Raw genomic sequence first — 12653 nt, 5'->3', positions numbered from 1 at the left:
GAACCACTTCGATGGGACCGGGAATCCCTGCTGCAAAAACGGAACAGGGCACGTACGCCTGTGCTAGATGCTCGGGGTTTCGCTCTGCCCTCGGGCGCTCTCCGCACGGGATGCGACACCGGAAGTGCAGCGCAGGTAGCACTGTGCCAAAGAGGCATTTGAAACTCGGCACTTGGCCGTTCTAACCTCCCAAGTTCCTTACGGCCCCACGCCCTGTGCTTTAGGGATTCCTGACGGTTCCTTGACTCCGGTTCCTCCGGTTCCAACCCCGGGATGGCGCTGGGCTAAGCCGCGAGCGAGACCACGGGCGCCGGCCGGAAGCGCCTTGGCGCGTGTGACGCCGGCCCCGCCCCGCCCGCGGCTTGGCTTCCGGGGGCGCGGGGCGTGACGTCACTACCGAGCGCCGGGCCGACGGCGGGCGGGAGGCGGCGCCATGCTGAGCCGGCTTCAGGAGCTGCGCAAGGAGGAGGAGACGCTGCTGCGGCTGAAGGCGGCCCTGCACGACCAGCTGAACCGGCTCAAGGTGACCGCCCCGCGAGCCGTAGGCGTCGGTGGTGGAGACGTCCCTAGGGAGCGCGGTGGAGCCCGCGGGGCTGGGCTGAGGCCCCGCGATCCGCGTGGCACCCCGACAGCCGCACCTGCGGGTGGCCCGCGCGACCTCCGTCGGCCGGCCTGGGCCGCCCCGCCCCCGGGCGCCGCCCCGAGCTCCGGCAGCGCGTGCTAGCCGCCGTCTCCTCGCTTGCCGGCGCTCGCAGGTCCGTGCGAAGGACGCCGGCGAGCCCCGGAGCGGGGGCGGTCGCCGAGTTCCCGGTGGCTTTCCTTCGGGGGCAGCTGTCAGACTCCACGGCCTGGACGAGCGTGGGTGCCCCAGCGCGGCGGTGCCCATAAGGGCTGCTCAGACCCCGGTCATTGAAGTCCAAACGAGATGCAGGTTATGAAGGCGTCTTGTAAGCCGAGAGCCTTGTATAGCTGTGACCTCTCAAAGTGTCCTTTAATGGCCTGCACGTCCGTTCCTCTGTTGGTGGTACCTGTTCAGGTGCCGAGTGGCTGTGCACCGTATGTGATGAGGAGGGCAGCCTCTAAAGCCCAGGAGCCTTTATGCTCCAGGAAACACTTGCCCTGCCCATTCTTCCCGCCCTCACGTTCTCATTACCGGCTACAAATCTGCAGTCTAAGGAGTTCGCCTTCTGTGGAATCAGAAGACACTTGGCTTCTTTAAGGTCACACTTGGCTTTGCTACCCAGATCTGCTGTATCCAAGGGAATGAAAGTCTTGGCTCAGCTGAAACACCTGTACATCCAGGGGAAAGGGGCTGGAGGTGTTCTTGGGCTCCTTTCCTTAAAATGTGGGGAAAGGTCAAGGGCCCCACCCTTCCCTCTTAGAGCTGCACAGAGGTTACACTGGTTTTACTTGTCGTCGTGCCAGCCTTTGACAGCATGTTCAGCAGATTTTACCCATGTCAGTAGCCCAGTGAAATAGTAAGCAAATTGGGACACCTGGGTGGGTCAGGCTGTGGTCCTGGAGACCCAGAATCAAATCCCACCTCGGGCTCCCTGCATGGAGCCTGCTTCTCCCTCTGCCTGTGTGTGTCTCTGCCTCTCTGTCTCTCATGAATAAATAAAATCTTAAAAAAAAAAAAAAAGAAAGAAAGAAAACAAATAGTAAGTATTCTCAATTCTTGTTTTCTAGGTTGAAGAACTAGCCCTCCAGTCAATGATTAGTTCAAGGAGAGGAGATGAGACGCTGTCTTCTCAACCTGCACCTGAACAGTCACATGATGTAAGTTTAATCAAGTGTGGGGCCAGGGAGAGAATGTAAAGTGCATTCTGCTCTCATGCTGCTTGGAGGCCAAAAACATTTTGTCAATTACATTATTGAGCCCAAAGGAGTCAGAGAATTGCTAGAATGTTCTAAATAAACTGGCTATTACATATTGCTGTTCTAGACTGGGAACAACCCATCCTTCTACCAGCTGGTCACATTTTGATTTATTAGTCCGGTACTGCTGAGATGCCTAGTCCTCTGATCTCTAGTTAATCCAGTGAACCCAGGGAGAGTTGGAGAGTTTTGCAAGTATCTGTCAAAATTTCCACTGCTTCATGAATAAGTAAGCCTGGGATTTGAGAACAGTGTAGCTTCAATTACAAAGCATAGTGCTAAACAGTGAGTTCCAGTCCTCAACATCTCCTCCTCTTACCAAGCCCTCAAGTAAAATAGTACAATACTCTAAATCTACCGTATTTGAGCATTTTTTTTCTCAAATGTGTTTAAGAAACCATTTGAAAGCATATCTAGACTAGCATAATTCTTATGCATGAACCGTGTTTATAGATGAGGTAGCAGTCTATCAAATCTAGGGCATTCGCTCTCCTCCCATTTTGACAATGAGATGGGTAGGAGGGTCAGGTTAGAAATTGGAGAAATAGGAAGTGGCCTTAGCCCCTGGTGATAAATATTGGGGATGAATATGCAATTGAGATTTGATTTCAAAACATATTTAAGAATTTGCTGGTTTGATGCCAATGTCTTTACTCCTAATGGATAATGTCTTTGCCAAAAGCAGATGCTGGTGCATGTAGACAATGAAGCATCAATCAACCAAACTGCACTGGAGTTGAGCACAAGGAGCCATGTGCTCGAAGAGGAGGAGGAGGAGGAAGAGGAAGAAGAATCAGATTCCTGAAGCAGGGTAGGGTTTCTACAACTCAGGAACTTTGTCTCCAAAACTTTCTTTCCGCAGGCCCTCTGGCCTGTTTTAAAAGAAAGCAAGAATTTTAGGATGTGTAGCTATGAAAGTGGTTCCATCGAGAACTTAAGTTGCAGAACACTTTAATAACAACCAGTGACTTATGGAAAAGCAAAGACACAGTGTCTTAGCATTGAGCAATATGGATGGTGCGGTGACTATTCTGGTCAGATTCAGTAATTGTGCTCAAAACCGAAAACTTCCTCTAAAATGCTATTGAGAAAGTCTGGCATTTGCACAAAGGGCAGAGTTTAAATACAAGCAGCCTTTCCTAGTCAACAATGCCTCTTTTAAGAAAACTAATTAAAGGCCGTCTGCATGCTGTTGAACCACTATGAGCAGAGCAAGGCCACAGAGAGAATGATGACAAGCAAGGAGCAGAGAGGGCCACTTGAGAACACAAGCTGCTGCCCCCTCTCAGTGCAGCCGATAGGAATACCATACTAGAGACGGCTCTGCGTGGCTGCCATCACACGGAGGTTGAGACATCGCTGTGGTAAATCACAGATAAAGAGCCGTGGTGCAGCTTCCCAGTTTCCAGATAGTAACAGGAAAGGATTAGTTCCTTCTCTGGGGCAAAAAATACATCAGGATGGCTTAAAACTCATTTCTGGCCTTAGAGAAGAAATGTGCCATTAAATCACTATGCTTAGGAGATTGGGATTTTGTAATGACAAATGAAGTTGTTAAAACTTGTTTTTTTTTTTTTTTTTTAATTTTTTTTTTAATTTATTTATGATAGTTAGAGAGAGAGAGGGAGGCAGAGACACAGGCAGAGGGAGAAGCAGGCTCCATGCACCGGGAGCCCGATGTGGGATTCGATCCCGGGTCTCCGGGATCACGCCCTGGGCCAAAGGCAGGCGCCAAACCGCTGCGCCACCCAGGGATCCCTAAAACTTGGTATTTAGAGTTGAGATTCACTTCTGCATACTGTCCCTTTTCGAGTGAATATACACTTAAGTTATTGCTTAATTTTATGAAAGTAATTTGCCCTGCCCAAGCAACGGAAGAGTCAAAAAAAAAAAAAAAACACAAAGAACCTACTCAAGAACTACTTCTGTAGCTATTCCAGGAAAGAACATAAGTATATTAACATTTCATTAAAGTTATTTTACAGGAAGTAGCCAGAAGTTTAAATGAGTGTGTTTCTTGAAAAAGTGAAAAAAATTGTTTTGCCACGAAAAGCACTCAGGCTTGTATACTTGGGGGTTTTATTTAAAATAGGAGCATGGGTTTTTGAGAGCTAGAAAGGTTGGCTCTGAATTCTAGTTCTACCACTAACTGGTCACTTGCCCCCTTAACTCTTTGCAGCTCTGGTTGCCTGTGTGTAAAACGACAGTATTCCTCCCTTTGCCAGCACTTTCACAGGTGGCTGTGGGGCGCTGACAAGGCATCATTTAAAAATCCAGCTATTGTTGGTGTCTCAGCAAGAGGAAGTCTAAGGAAGGGATTTTGACAAAGGGAACTCAAAACTGCAAGGCTGAGGCAGGGAACGTCATTCTTGAAAACAAGATCGATCTACACCAGTAGTAGGAAGAAACCTTTTTGACTCTGGAAATGTAACACTTCTTGATGTAAATAGAGAATTTAAAACACCCGTCAAAAGACACTGAACATGAAAGCCTTCAGATCCAGGTATTAGACCCCAGGTTACGCCTTCCCAGGATACAGTTTGCACATTTTCATGAGACATTCTCTGTTTGTATCTTCTCCGTTAGCAAAAGACACAGGGTGTGAGGCTTAAACCTTGGTCTGAATGGCTGTGGAAACACATAAGACTGTTAGAACAGATGTTGGCCTCACAGCAAGAAAAAATGGACTGGCTGAGGCAACGAACGATACATGGACACTAAGCTGTATTTAAAACCCTGTGGCTGTGCTCCAAGCTCTGGTAGACCCAGAGTGGAGCTACCTACTCAGGAGAGCTACCCAAGTTCTGTTTTTAGTTGAGAACAAAATAGGCCTTTTGGTTTTTAAAGAGGTGTTTATTTTGGTTTTCTACAGCCTGCGCTGTCCAAGTAAATGTGGGAAGAGGTGCTGACCACACGGCATCTCAGGGACCTCGAGTTCCAAAAGTGACTTGGTCACAGGAAAAGCATCAGTGGACATCCGGGATATGGCTTTGTTTTCTGTGACTTCACTGCTACCTCAGAGGCAGGACCAGGCCAGTGCCAGGTCTCTTCCTCTCCGGGGAAGCAGAATGAAGTCACTGGTGAAAGTGGGAAATCATTGTTCAGGGGAGCAAAGCAACACGGGACTGGGCATCCCGAGCGGAGGCTCCCGCACCAGCCAGGCATGGCTGGCCAAGAGCATTGTGCTCCGTGCTCCTGGGAGCACACCAGTGATGCCCCAGCCCCCCTTGCCTCCTACGTTTACCCGTGTAGAAATGGCAGGAAGACATGGATCTATTCAGGGTACACAGGAAAGGTGGCTGGAAGATTCACACACAAGTGGTGAGAATAGTTGGACAAAGTCCCAGACTTGGAATCAGGAGAAGATTTGTTAGTCCAGAGCACCGAGTTTGTCCTCAGTGTGGCCTTCCAGCCTCCTTCCGGTCTCTACCTTTGCCCTCACGATAAGGCTTGGCTAAATTATTTGATTTCCTGTGTGCCGGAGACACTGATGAAAATTCTATCATGAAAGTAGACATTTTTTTCATCCTTTTAACTTGATAGTATATTTATTAGAATAAGAGATTAGATTTGTTAAACATTTGGATTGAAATGGTTAAAAGGATTTTCATTACAATTTTTAGGCACTATACACACTTGTTTTACAATAGCATCAGTACTTGTTTCTGGGGAAAGATAAATCTCATACATTTTAATGCCTTGATCCATTTGTAACATTCAAAGTAACCACCATTTTAGAAACGCTAATTCAAACTTAAAGAGACATAAACCACTAAATATCCCACATAATATATTTAAAAATAAATATAGAAATAAAACCAGAAGTCTACAAATCATCACAGTAGACAGACTGGTAAAGCCCCAGCTATCATGGCAGTGAAGGGCTCTGGCTAGATTTTGATAGAAATTGCTTCACTCTACACCAAAAGCAAAAATATAAAATAACATGATATATACTTTCTGATGTTCTTTTTCATAGCAGCAAAGCATGCTTCACATGCACTGCCTGTGAAGGATCTTACAAGGCTCCTTCCTACTCAAACAGGAGGTATGCCTGGCAAGAATGCAGTACCACCAAGTGTCAAAGAATCCCACAAATACAGGCAGCTAGCCAGTCACGGTGAGGGAAGAGCAGTGCAATTTTGAGTAAGAATGACTACCCACGGTCACCAAAGTGTCACCAAAGTAATTCAACGTTGCGCGTGTTTGGATCGACATACACAAGAGTAGCCCCAAGCACAAAGCCAATCCACTTAGGGAGAGAACAGTAAGAATAAAGACGATATTAAAAATGACACAAATAGAATTTTGGCACATGCTGTGTTCTTCATCCTTTGTCATAGGTGAAATGCACGTCTGAACAGAGACAGGCATGGGAAGGAGGCCTGAAAGCAACATGGCACACCACTGGGCAGGGGACTCGCTCTTTGCTGCTTCCCAAATACTTAGACGCCAGCTGCGTGGGTCGGCGTGCTGGGCTGGTTAAGGCCAATGGTGGAGCAGAGCCAACCTGCAAAATCCACTTCTTCACCGTCAGATCTCTTGATGAAGGCATGAACCTGTGTGAGGGAAACAGTTAAGTGTCAAAAAACCAAAAGGAAAGTTCAAGAGTCCTGGGTCTAGAGCTTCGCTCAGGAGGAGCTCCTGGAGCCTGTCCTGGGGTAGCTGTAGGGGGCCATGAAAATGACCAGCTCCTGCCAAAAGAACGTACGCTCTTCCACTGTGACCTGCGGGTGGCAGCTCTACCCTCGGGGCCTCTGGGTGGCGGCTAGGAGAAACGAAGGAACAGATGGGCTTCCTTCCCTCAGCCTGTCCTTTACACTGAGGGGCGGAGGCTGATGTCTGGGATCCTGCAGCCCCAGGGTTGGTCAAGGTGGTGCAGGGAATGGGCACGGGAGTCCTGGGCAAATGACACAACAAAGTAATAAATGGGCCAAGTAAAAATGGGAAATAAGTGGACTTACCATGAGTTGCTTCAGATCTGCTCTCTCTGCTGGGTTTTTTATTAAGCTGAAAGAAAAAGATAATGTGAGAGACCTTACCTGGCACTGGTTCCAACTCCAATTGCTTAGGCTTTATGCTACCCTCCGCACACCCTGTAGGTTCTAAGGAGTGCCTGAGCCTTTGGCCTTCCTGTTCTAGCACAGTGGCATGCCGGCAGGTGAATAAGTGCTTGGTGAATTAAACTAAGCTCAAAAGGCAGTATGGCCAATCCCTACAGAGCAGGTGCCCAGAGCAGCAGCTTCTACTCCCTGGTGTAGTTAGACCAGTCCCCGAGGTCCTAGCACTCTGGAAGTGCAGGGAAAAGAGCAGAGCTCTGCTCCCCAGGCCTGGGTGGGGAGGCTGACAAAACCAGCATACTCTTCCAGAGAGCAAGGGGCAGACTTACCATTTATTCACAAAATCTTGAAATTCCAGACTGAATACTCCACTGGGCAGTTTTGGAGGGGGCTGCAAATATATACCAAGAAGTAAAGGCCTGGCGTCCCCCCTCAACCGTATTCCCCCCAGACCCCCCAGGCCCCTGGACACTGCTGCCCTTCTCCAGCCACAGGAAGGCAGCGGCTGACGGCCAGTGGCTGCCTGTGGGGTCAGCTCGGTGGAACCGCCCACCAGTGAGAACCAGGGCGGACTTCCTGTTCTACCACCCGCTTGTCTGGTGACTAAACAAGTCACTGTTTCTCTGTGAACCTTAGTTTATCCTATGAAACAAGAGCCTCCTGACCTCTGCGATGCCTGCCTGCTGACACTCCCAACTGTAAACCACGGAGTGTGGCACAGAAACACCCAGCAGTTAGAAGCAGCAGTGGTTGGAGGGGCTGTACGAGTGCCCAGGCATGGCCTAGGCTGGACAGCACCTGTGTACGGCCTAGAAGGCTGCCTAAATAGTAATAAGAGCTACATCCCTTTTCTGAGCCTCAAAGAGGTAGACAAAGGTTAATAAAACACTAGGCTGACAGAAGGTTGGGTCTAGAAGACTGTTCCCTGCACCCGCACCCTCCAAGGCATGTGGCTGTTGGCAGGTATTAGTGCAAGGACGCTGGCAACAGCTCTCGTCCCAGGATACACAGTGGAAGTTGTGCAGGTTACACAGGACGGGGCCCTGGATCACCTGGCTTCTGTGCTCCACCCTCTTGTGACTGACCGGTGCTGGGTCTCTGTGTAGCTTCCTAATGAGTGGACTCCCAGATGCTGCCTGGGGTGTCACTATTTAATGTGTCGCCCAGATCAACAGGTAGTCTGAGACTGAAAATCAGACCCTGACACTATAAAAAGCCCTGCCTTGGGCAGCCCAGGTGGCTCAGTGGTTTAGCGCCGCCTTCAGCCCAGGGCCTGATCCTGGAGACCCGGGATCAAGTCCCACGTCGGGCTCCCTGCATGGAGCCTGCTTCTCCCTCTGCCTGTGTCTCTGCCTCTCTCTTTCTCTCTCTGTCTCTCGTGAATAAATAAATAAAATCTTAAAAAAAAAAAAGCCCTGCCTTGCTCTCTTGCCCCAAGGCCTTACCAGAACAGCAGGTGAATGAACCTGATCGGAGGTCAGGGACTAAAACCTAGCTCTCAGGCCCTCCCCGCAGACCACTGCTGGTGCTGAGACGGATAAAGGGAATGCTCAAGGGAGAGACTGACAGCTTGGCTTCCAGAGGCCAGGCCAGTCTGAGTAGGACGGGAGCTGTTAGCACCCACACCGGCCGCCGTGCAGCCCAGCACCCAGGAGGTGTGGGTGGTAAAGAAGGATGAACACTGGGCAGGAAGAAGTGGAGCTACTCTTCATCTTGAGCCTGAGCATCCTCACCTGCATGAAAGGGTAATGAGGCCGGGGGGCGGAGTGGGTGCAAGAGGCAGTGGAGCACACTAGGAGCCTGGCTGCTGCTGCTTAATCAACCCTTAACCTGGTTCCCACCCGGCAGCGCCCCACTCAGGTCCCAGCAGTAGAGGGCGGCCTCCCTGACCCCTACAAGGGCAAGGCCCTCTGCCTGCCCGGAGTCCTTAAGCAGCCAAGGTCACAATCCAACTTGTTTCATGTCCCGTGGTGCTGAGCATAAAATGACAGGAAAGGTAAATTAGCTTCCATGGTTAGTGATTTACTAACTGCTGGAGTGAGGCAGGATTTTCCCCGTTGAGTTTATAAAGGATAAAACAAAGATCCCTCTGAGCCTTTTGCGGTCCGGTTTTAGCAGTAACAAAGTATAAAAAGTTACTCCACTAGTCTCTTGAAAAAGAACATAGGACCATGCCTTTTAGCATGTACTCAGCTGCCTCCCCAACCTCTGACAGCTGAATCCCTTCTCACCCGCTACCCCTGCTGCCCTGAGGCTGGGCGTGCTGGCCCCGCCACCTAAGATCCTGTCCAGCAACCTTGCTCCTCCTGCCCTGCACCACCCTCTGCACCACCACTTCCCACCCCCTCTAACCGGGATTTCATGAATGCTGGTTGGTCTCTTCCTTCCTTGGTCCTCTTCATTTAAACATACCAGTATATGAGTTACGTATAGAACAAATAATGTGTGTTCTCTGCATTAAAGTCAGCCAGCAGCAATAAGCCAAAAGACTCCCATCACCCAGAGAGAACCACCGTTTCATACTACTTTTTCTAGACTTTATATGAACCTACATGCGTACACGGATTTTTTCCCATAGAGATTTTTTAAAGAATTGATCACAGCAGACGTACTACTTTGTAATGTTTTTCATACAATCTCTAGTGAATATTTTCCATACTATTTCTACACTGTCTTTTTTTTTTTTTTTTTTTTTTTTTTTTTTTTTTTTTTACAACCACTGGTTTTTAATGGCACAAGAGAAAACCCTATCCTACAGGTAGGTATGTATTTTTGCCTTGCTTCCTGTGTGAATCTAATGATCTTCAAGACTAGAGACTTCTGTTTTTCCATCTGTGGACCCCCACCGCATCCCTGCCACCACCCCACAATGCACATGTAACCCATGTAAGTGCACAAGAAACGCCTGGTGAATGAAGCAGTAAGAATGTAATGGGCACGCTGGAGGCTCTGGGCTCTAAGAAAGCTAGAGAAAGAGCTACCCAAAGATGTTCCCTGCCAAAGGGACACCTGCAGCCTCTAAACCAGCCGCTCAGTTCCAAGAGCATGACACCCTATAAGAATCCACAGGAACCCAAGAAGCCCCACTGTGCAAACAACTCACAGATATTCCAGTCAAATTAACTGTTTCTCTTAATAGAAGCAAATACCACGGTCAAGGAAGCCATACGGTACTTACCTCGTTGACTATGTAATCCAACAGCTCAAAAATTGCCATGGGCGGTCGGCTGTCCATTCCATAAGCTGCAGATTTTATAGCAAAAAAAAAGAAAACACTTAGAAAAACAGGAAGTTGTCTGCCAACGTGAGACTAGGGACTGGACCGTGGGTCCTCGGGACCAGAATAGGGTGGTGGATGATAAGCAGCGACACCAGAGCCACAGATAAGGCTGGCCACAGAAGGAACCAGCAAGGCCACAGAGCTGGCCAGCAGCCAGAGTCTGGGCCCTATTCCCTCCAAGGACGGCCACCTCAGGCAAATCCACAGACTTTGATAAAGTGGACACGGATAATCATCATGTCTGCCCTTCTTCCCAAGGAGTAAATGAGGTAATAACCAAGAACTCAAGGACTGTCTTAATTCTCCCTGAACTTGGGTTTCTTCCTTCTGTCCTCCAGAGTCCGAGGTCAGCCTCGGGGGCCCAGCCGCAGCCCCTCCAGTGACCCACCAGCACCAGCTCTCCTTGCCCCCCGTTTCTCCCTTCATATCGCCCTCCCGTGAGGGCCTTCCCGGGGCAGACGGCAGGTCCTCCTGGCCATACAGGAGCGTCCCAGCAGGAAGTACATCAGAAGACGGTGGCTGAGCCAGGACAGTCCCAGTACCAGGTCTATTCCCACTATGCGTGATCGGAGAGGCAGGTGGTGCTGCCCTGTGCTCAGGACCTAGAACTCAGACTTGGACACTTAGAGAATACAGTCCTGACAAGTCAGGCACCGCGTGCCTCAGTTTTCTCAAAAGTATCTAACATGGGGACTATAATACTACTCACACACAATCGCTATTAAAATTAGGTAATCCAAAAATAAATAAATAAATAAAAATAAAATAAAATTAGGTAATCCTCGGCAAGTCCATGGAGACAGGGAGGTTGGGGGGGTCGCCAGGGGCTGGAGGTGCAGGGAGTTGGGAATGAGTGCTTATGGACGTGAGGTTTCTTTTAGGGTGATGAACACGTTCTGGAATTATAGTGGTGATGGCTACACAACATGGAAAAATATACTAAAAGCCACTGAAATGTACACTTTAAAATGTGCATTTTATGTTGTCTGAATTTTATCTCAAAAATATCTACCTAGGGATCCCTGGGTGGTTCAGCAGTTTAGCGCCTGCCTTTGGCCCAGGGTGTGATCCTAGAGCCCTGGGGTCGAGTCCCACATCCGGCTCCCTGCGGGAAGCCTGCTTCTCCCTCTGCCTGTGTCTCTGCCTCTCTCTCTCTCTGTGTCTCTCATGAATAAATAAAACCATTTAAAATATATATATATCTACCTAAAAAAAAAAAGTCATGGTTTTAAAAAATCCAAGAGTGCACAAAAGTCCTAAATGCCATGCCAGGAACATAGCAGGCACTCCGCAAAGGGTGAGAAGATGTTGGGAGTAACAGTCATTTAACACCCACCTGGAGCCCCCCACCCTGGCATCCGGAGACAGGCAATCCGTCTTGGGAGAATGTTCAGTCAGTCCTCAAGTAACCCACAGGGATAAGGGACCCTGCCCCCACCCTACCCCAGTCCAAGCTGGGGCCACACCAGGCCACTCACAGCTAAGGGGTCTTCCCGGGGTCCTTGGTCTGGGTGGGGTCTCAGCCACGTCTCCCTCCACTTGGCACCCAAACATCAGCTCCAGCTCCTTGGCATCCGGAGGAGGGATGGGATACCTCCCAACTGCCATCTCCACCAGAGAGAGCCCCATGCTCCAGATGTCCGACTGCACGGAGTAATGAGTCCCCTGGAGTCTTTCTGGCTGCAGGAAAGACACACAATTATGATCACTTGTGAGCTAACTCGGGCCCACTCAGGAGAGGGAGAGGCGAGTCCCCCAGAGGCTCCAAGGGAGGCCTCAGCACTCCCTGCCCCTTTGAGGCTTGTTCACACTGCAGGGAGTGGGCTGCCCTGTTCCGTCCGGACTCTGGCCCTGGATCTGCTGATGCAGTTTTCCTTCTTTAGGACCTCTACTAACTGCTTTAATTTGGTTTCTGACCTGCCCTCAACTACTGTGTTCACTGAATCCTAGAGCTGGCTCCCGTGGCTCTGACCCACGCCTCCTCACGGCCCTCCACTAACAGGCACAGGCCTGGTTGGCCCCTGGCCGCCGCTTCCCCTGTGGCTCCAGCTCTGCCCAGCCTCGTCACTGTCTTGCACGTGCAGGATAGCTGGTCTAAAGCCGGGCCTGTGAGGCTCATCTTGTCCCCTGGGTCTGCAACATGCGGCTTCTGGAATGTGAGTCATGAGTGAAATGTGCAGTGGGTAGAGCACTGGCCTTGAGTCGGGAAAGTTGAACTCTAAGACCAGCTCCGCCACGGACTCATTGACTGTCCTCAAACAACATGGAACAGTAGAAAAGGTACGGGATCTGGGGTCAGGAGACCTGAGTTCAAGTCCCAACTCTGTGACTTCTGTAAACTACATGACCCTGAGCCTGAGTCCCCTCCTCCATAAAGTGGAGCCGATAAAGATGGTGGGGACGACGATACAGACGTCACAAAATATCTGCTCTCC

The 12653-nt window shown here is 49.8% G+C and overlaps 2 protein-coding genes across 3 annotated transcripts in view; one reads left to right on the top strand and one right to left on the bottom strand.

The window, feature by feature from the left end:
- The first annotated feature begins 394 nt into the window (after positions 1–394).
- SNAPC5 (small nuclear RNA activating complex polypeptide 5) lies at positions 395–6841 on the top strand. Of its 2 annotated transcripts, none has more exons than XM_038580772.1 (4): positions 395–523; positions 1690–1779; positions 2564–2689; positions 6222–6841. In XM_038580772.1, exons 1-3 carry the CDS (start codon positions 434–436, stop codon positions 2681–2683), a joined length of 300 nt encoding a protein of 99 aa, XP_038436700.1. In that variant the 5' UTR covers positions 395–433; the 3' UTR covers positions 2684–2689; positions 6222–6841. The 2 variants fall into 2 exon arrangements, with proteins under 2 accessions (XP_038436700.1, XP_038436699.1); XM_038580771.1 differs by having other exon boundaries at positions 2561–2689.
- Positions 5405–12653, bottom strand: part of MAP2K1 (mitogen-activated protein kinase kinase 1) — a 77293-nt gene continuing 70044 nt past the window's right edge. Inside the window, exons 7-11 of the mRNA NM_001048094.2 lie at positions 11697–11898; positions 10117–10181; positions 7268–7329; positions 6843–6888; positions 5405–6437 (exon numbers count right to left, since the gene is read on the bottom strand). Of these exons, the coding sequence (NP_001041559.2) occupies positions 6324–6437; positions 6843–6888; positions 7268–7329; positions 10117–10181; positions 11697–11898 (489 nt within the window). The 3' untranslated portion in view covers positions 5405–6323. The remainder of the gene's footprint in view (positions 6438–6842; positions 6889–7267; positions 7330–10116; positions 10182–11696; positions 11899–12653) is intronic.

This window comes from Canis lupus, chromosome 30, assembly GCF_011100685.1.
Source record: "Canis lupus familiaris isolate Mischka breed German Shepherd chromosome 30, alternate assembly UU_Cfam_GSD_1.0, whole genome shotgun sequence".
NCBI classification, from domain to species: domain Eukaryota; kingdom Metazoa; phylum Chordata; class Mammalia; order Carnivora; family Canidae; genus Canis; species Canis lupus.
The sequence above is the reverse complement of the archived record's forward strand: the minus strand, read 5'-3'. Positions and strand labels throughout refer to the sequence as shown.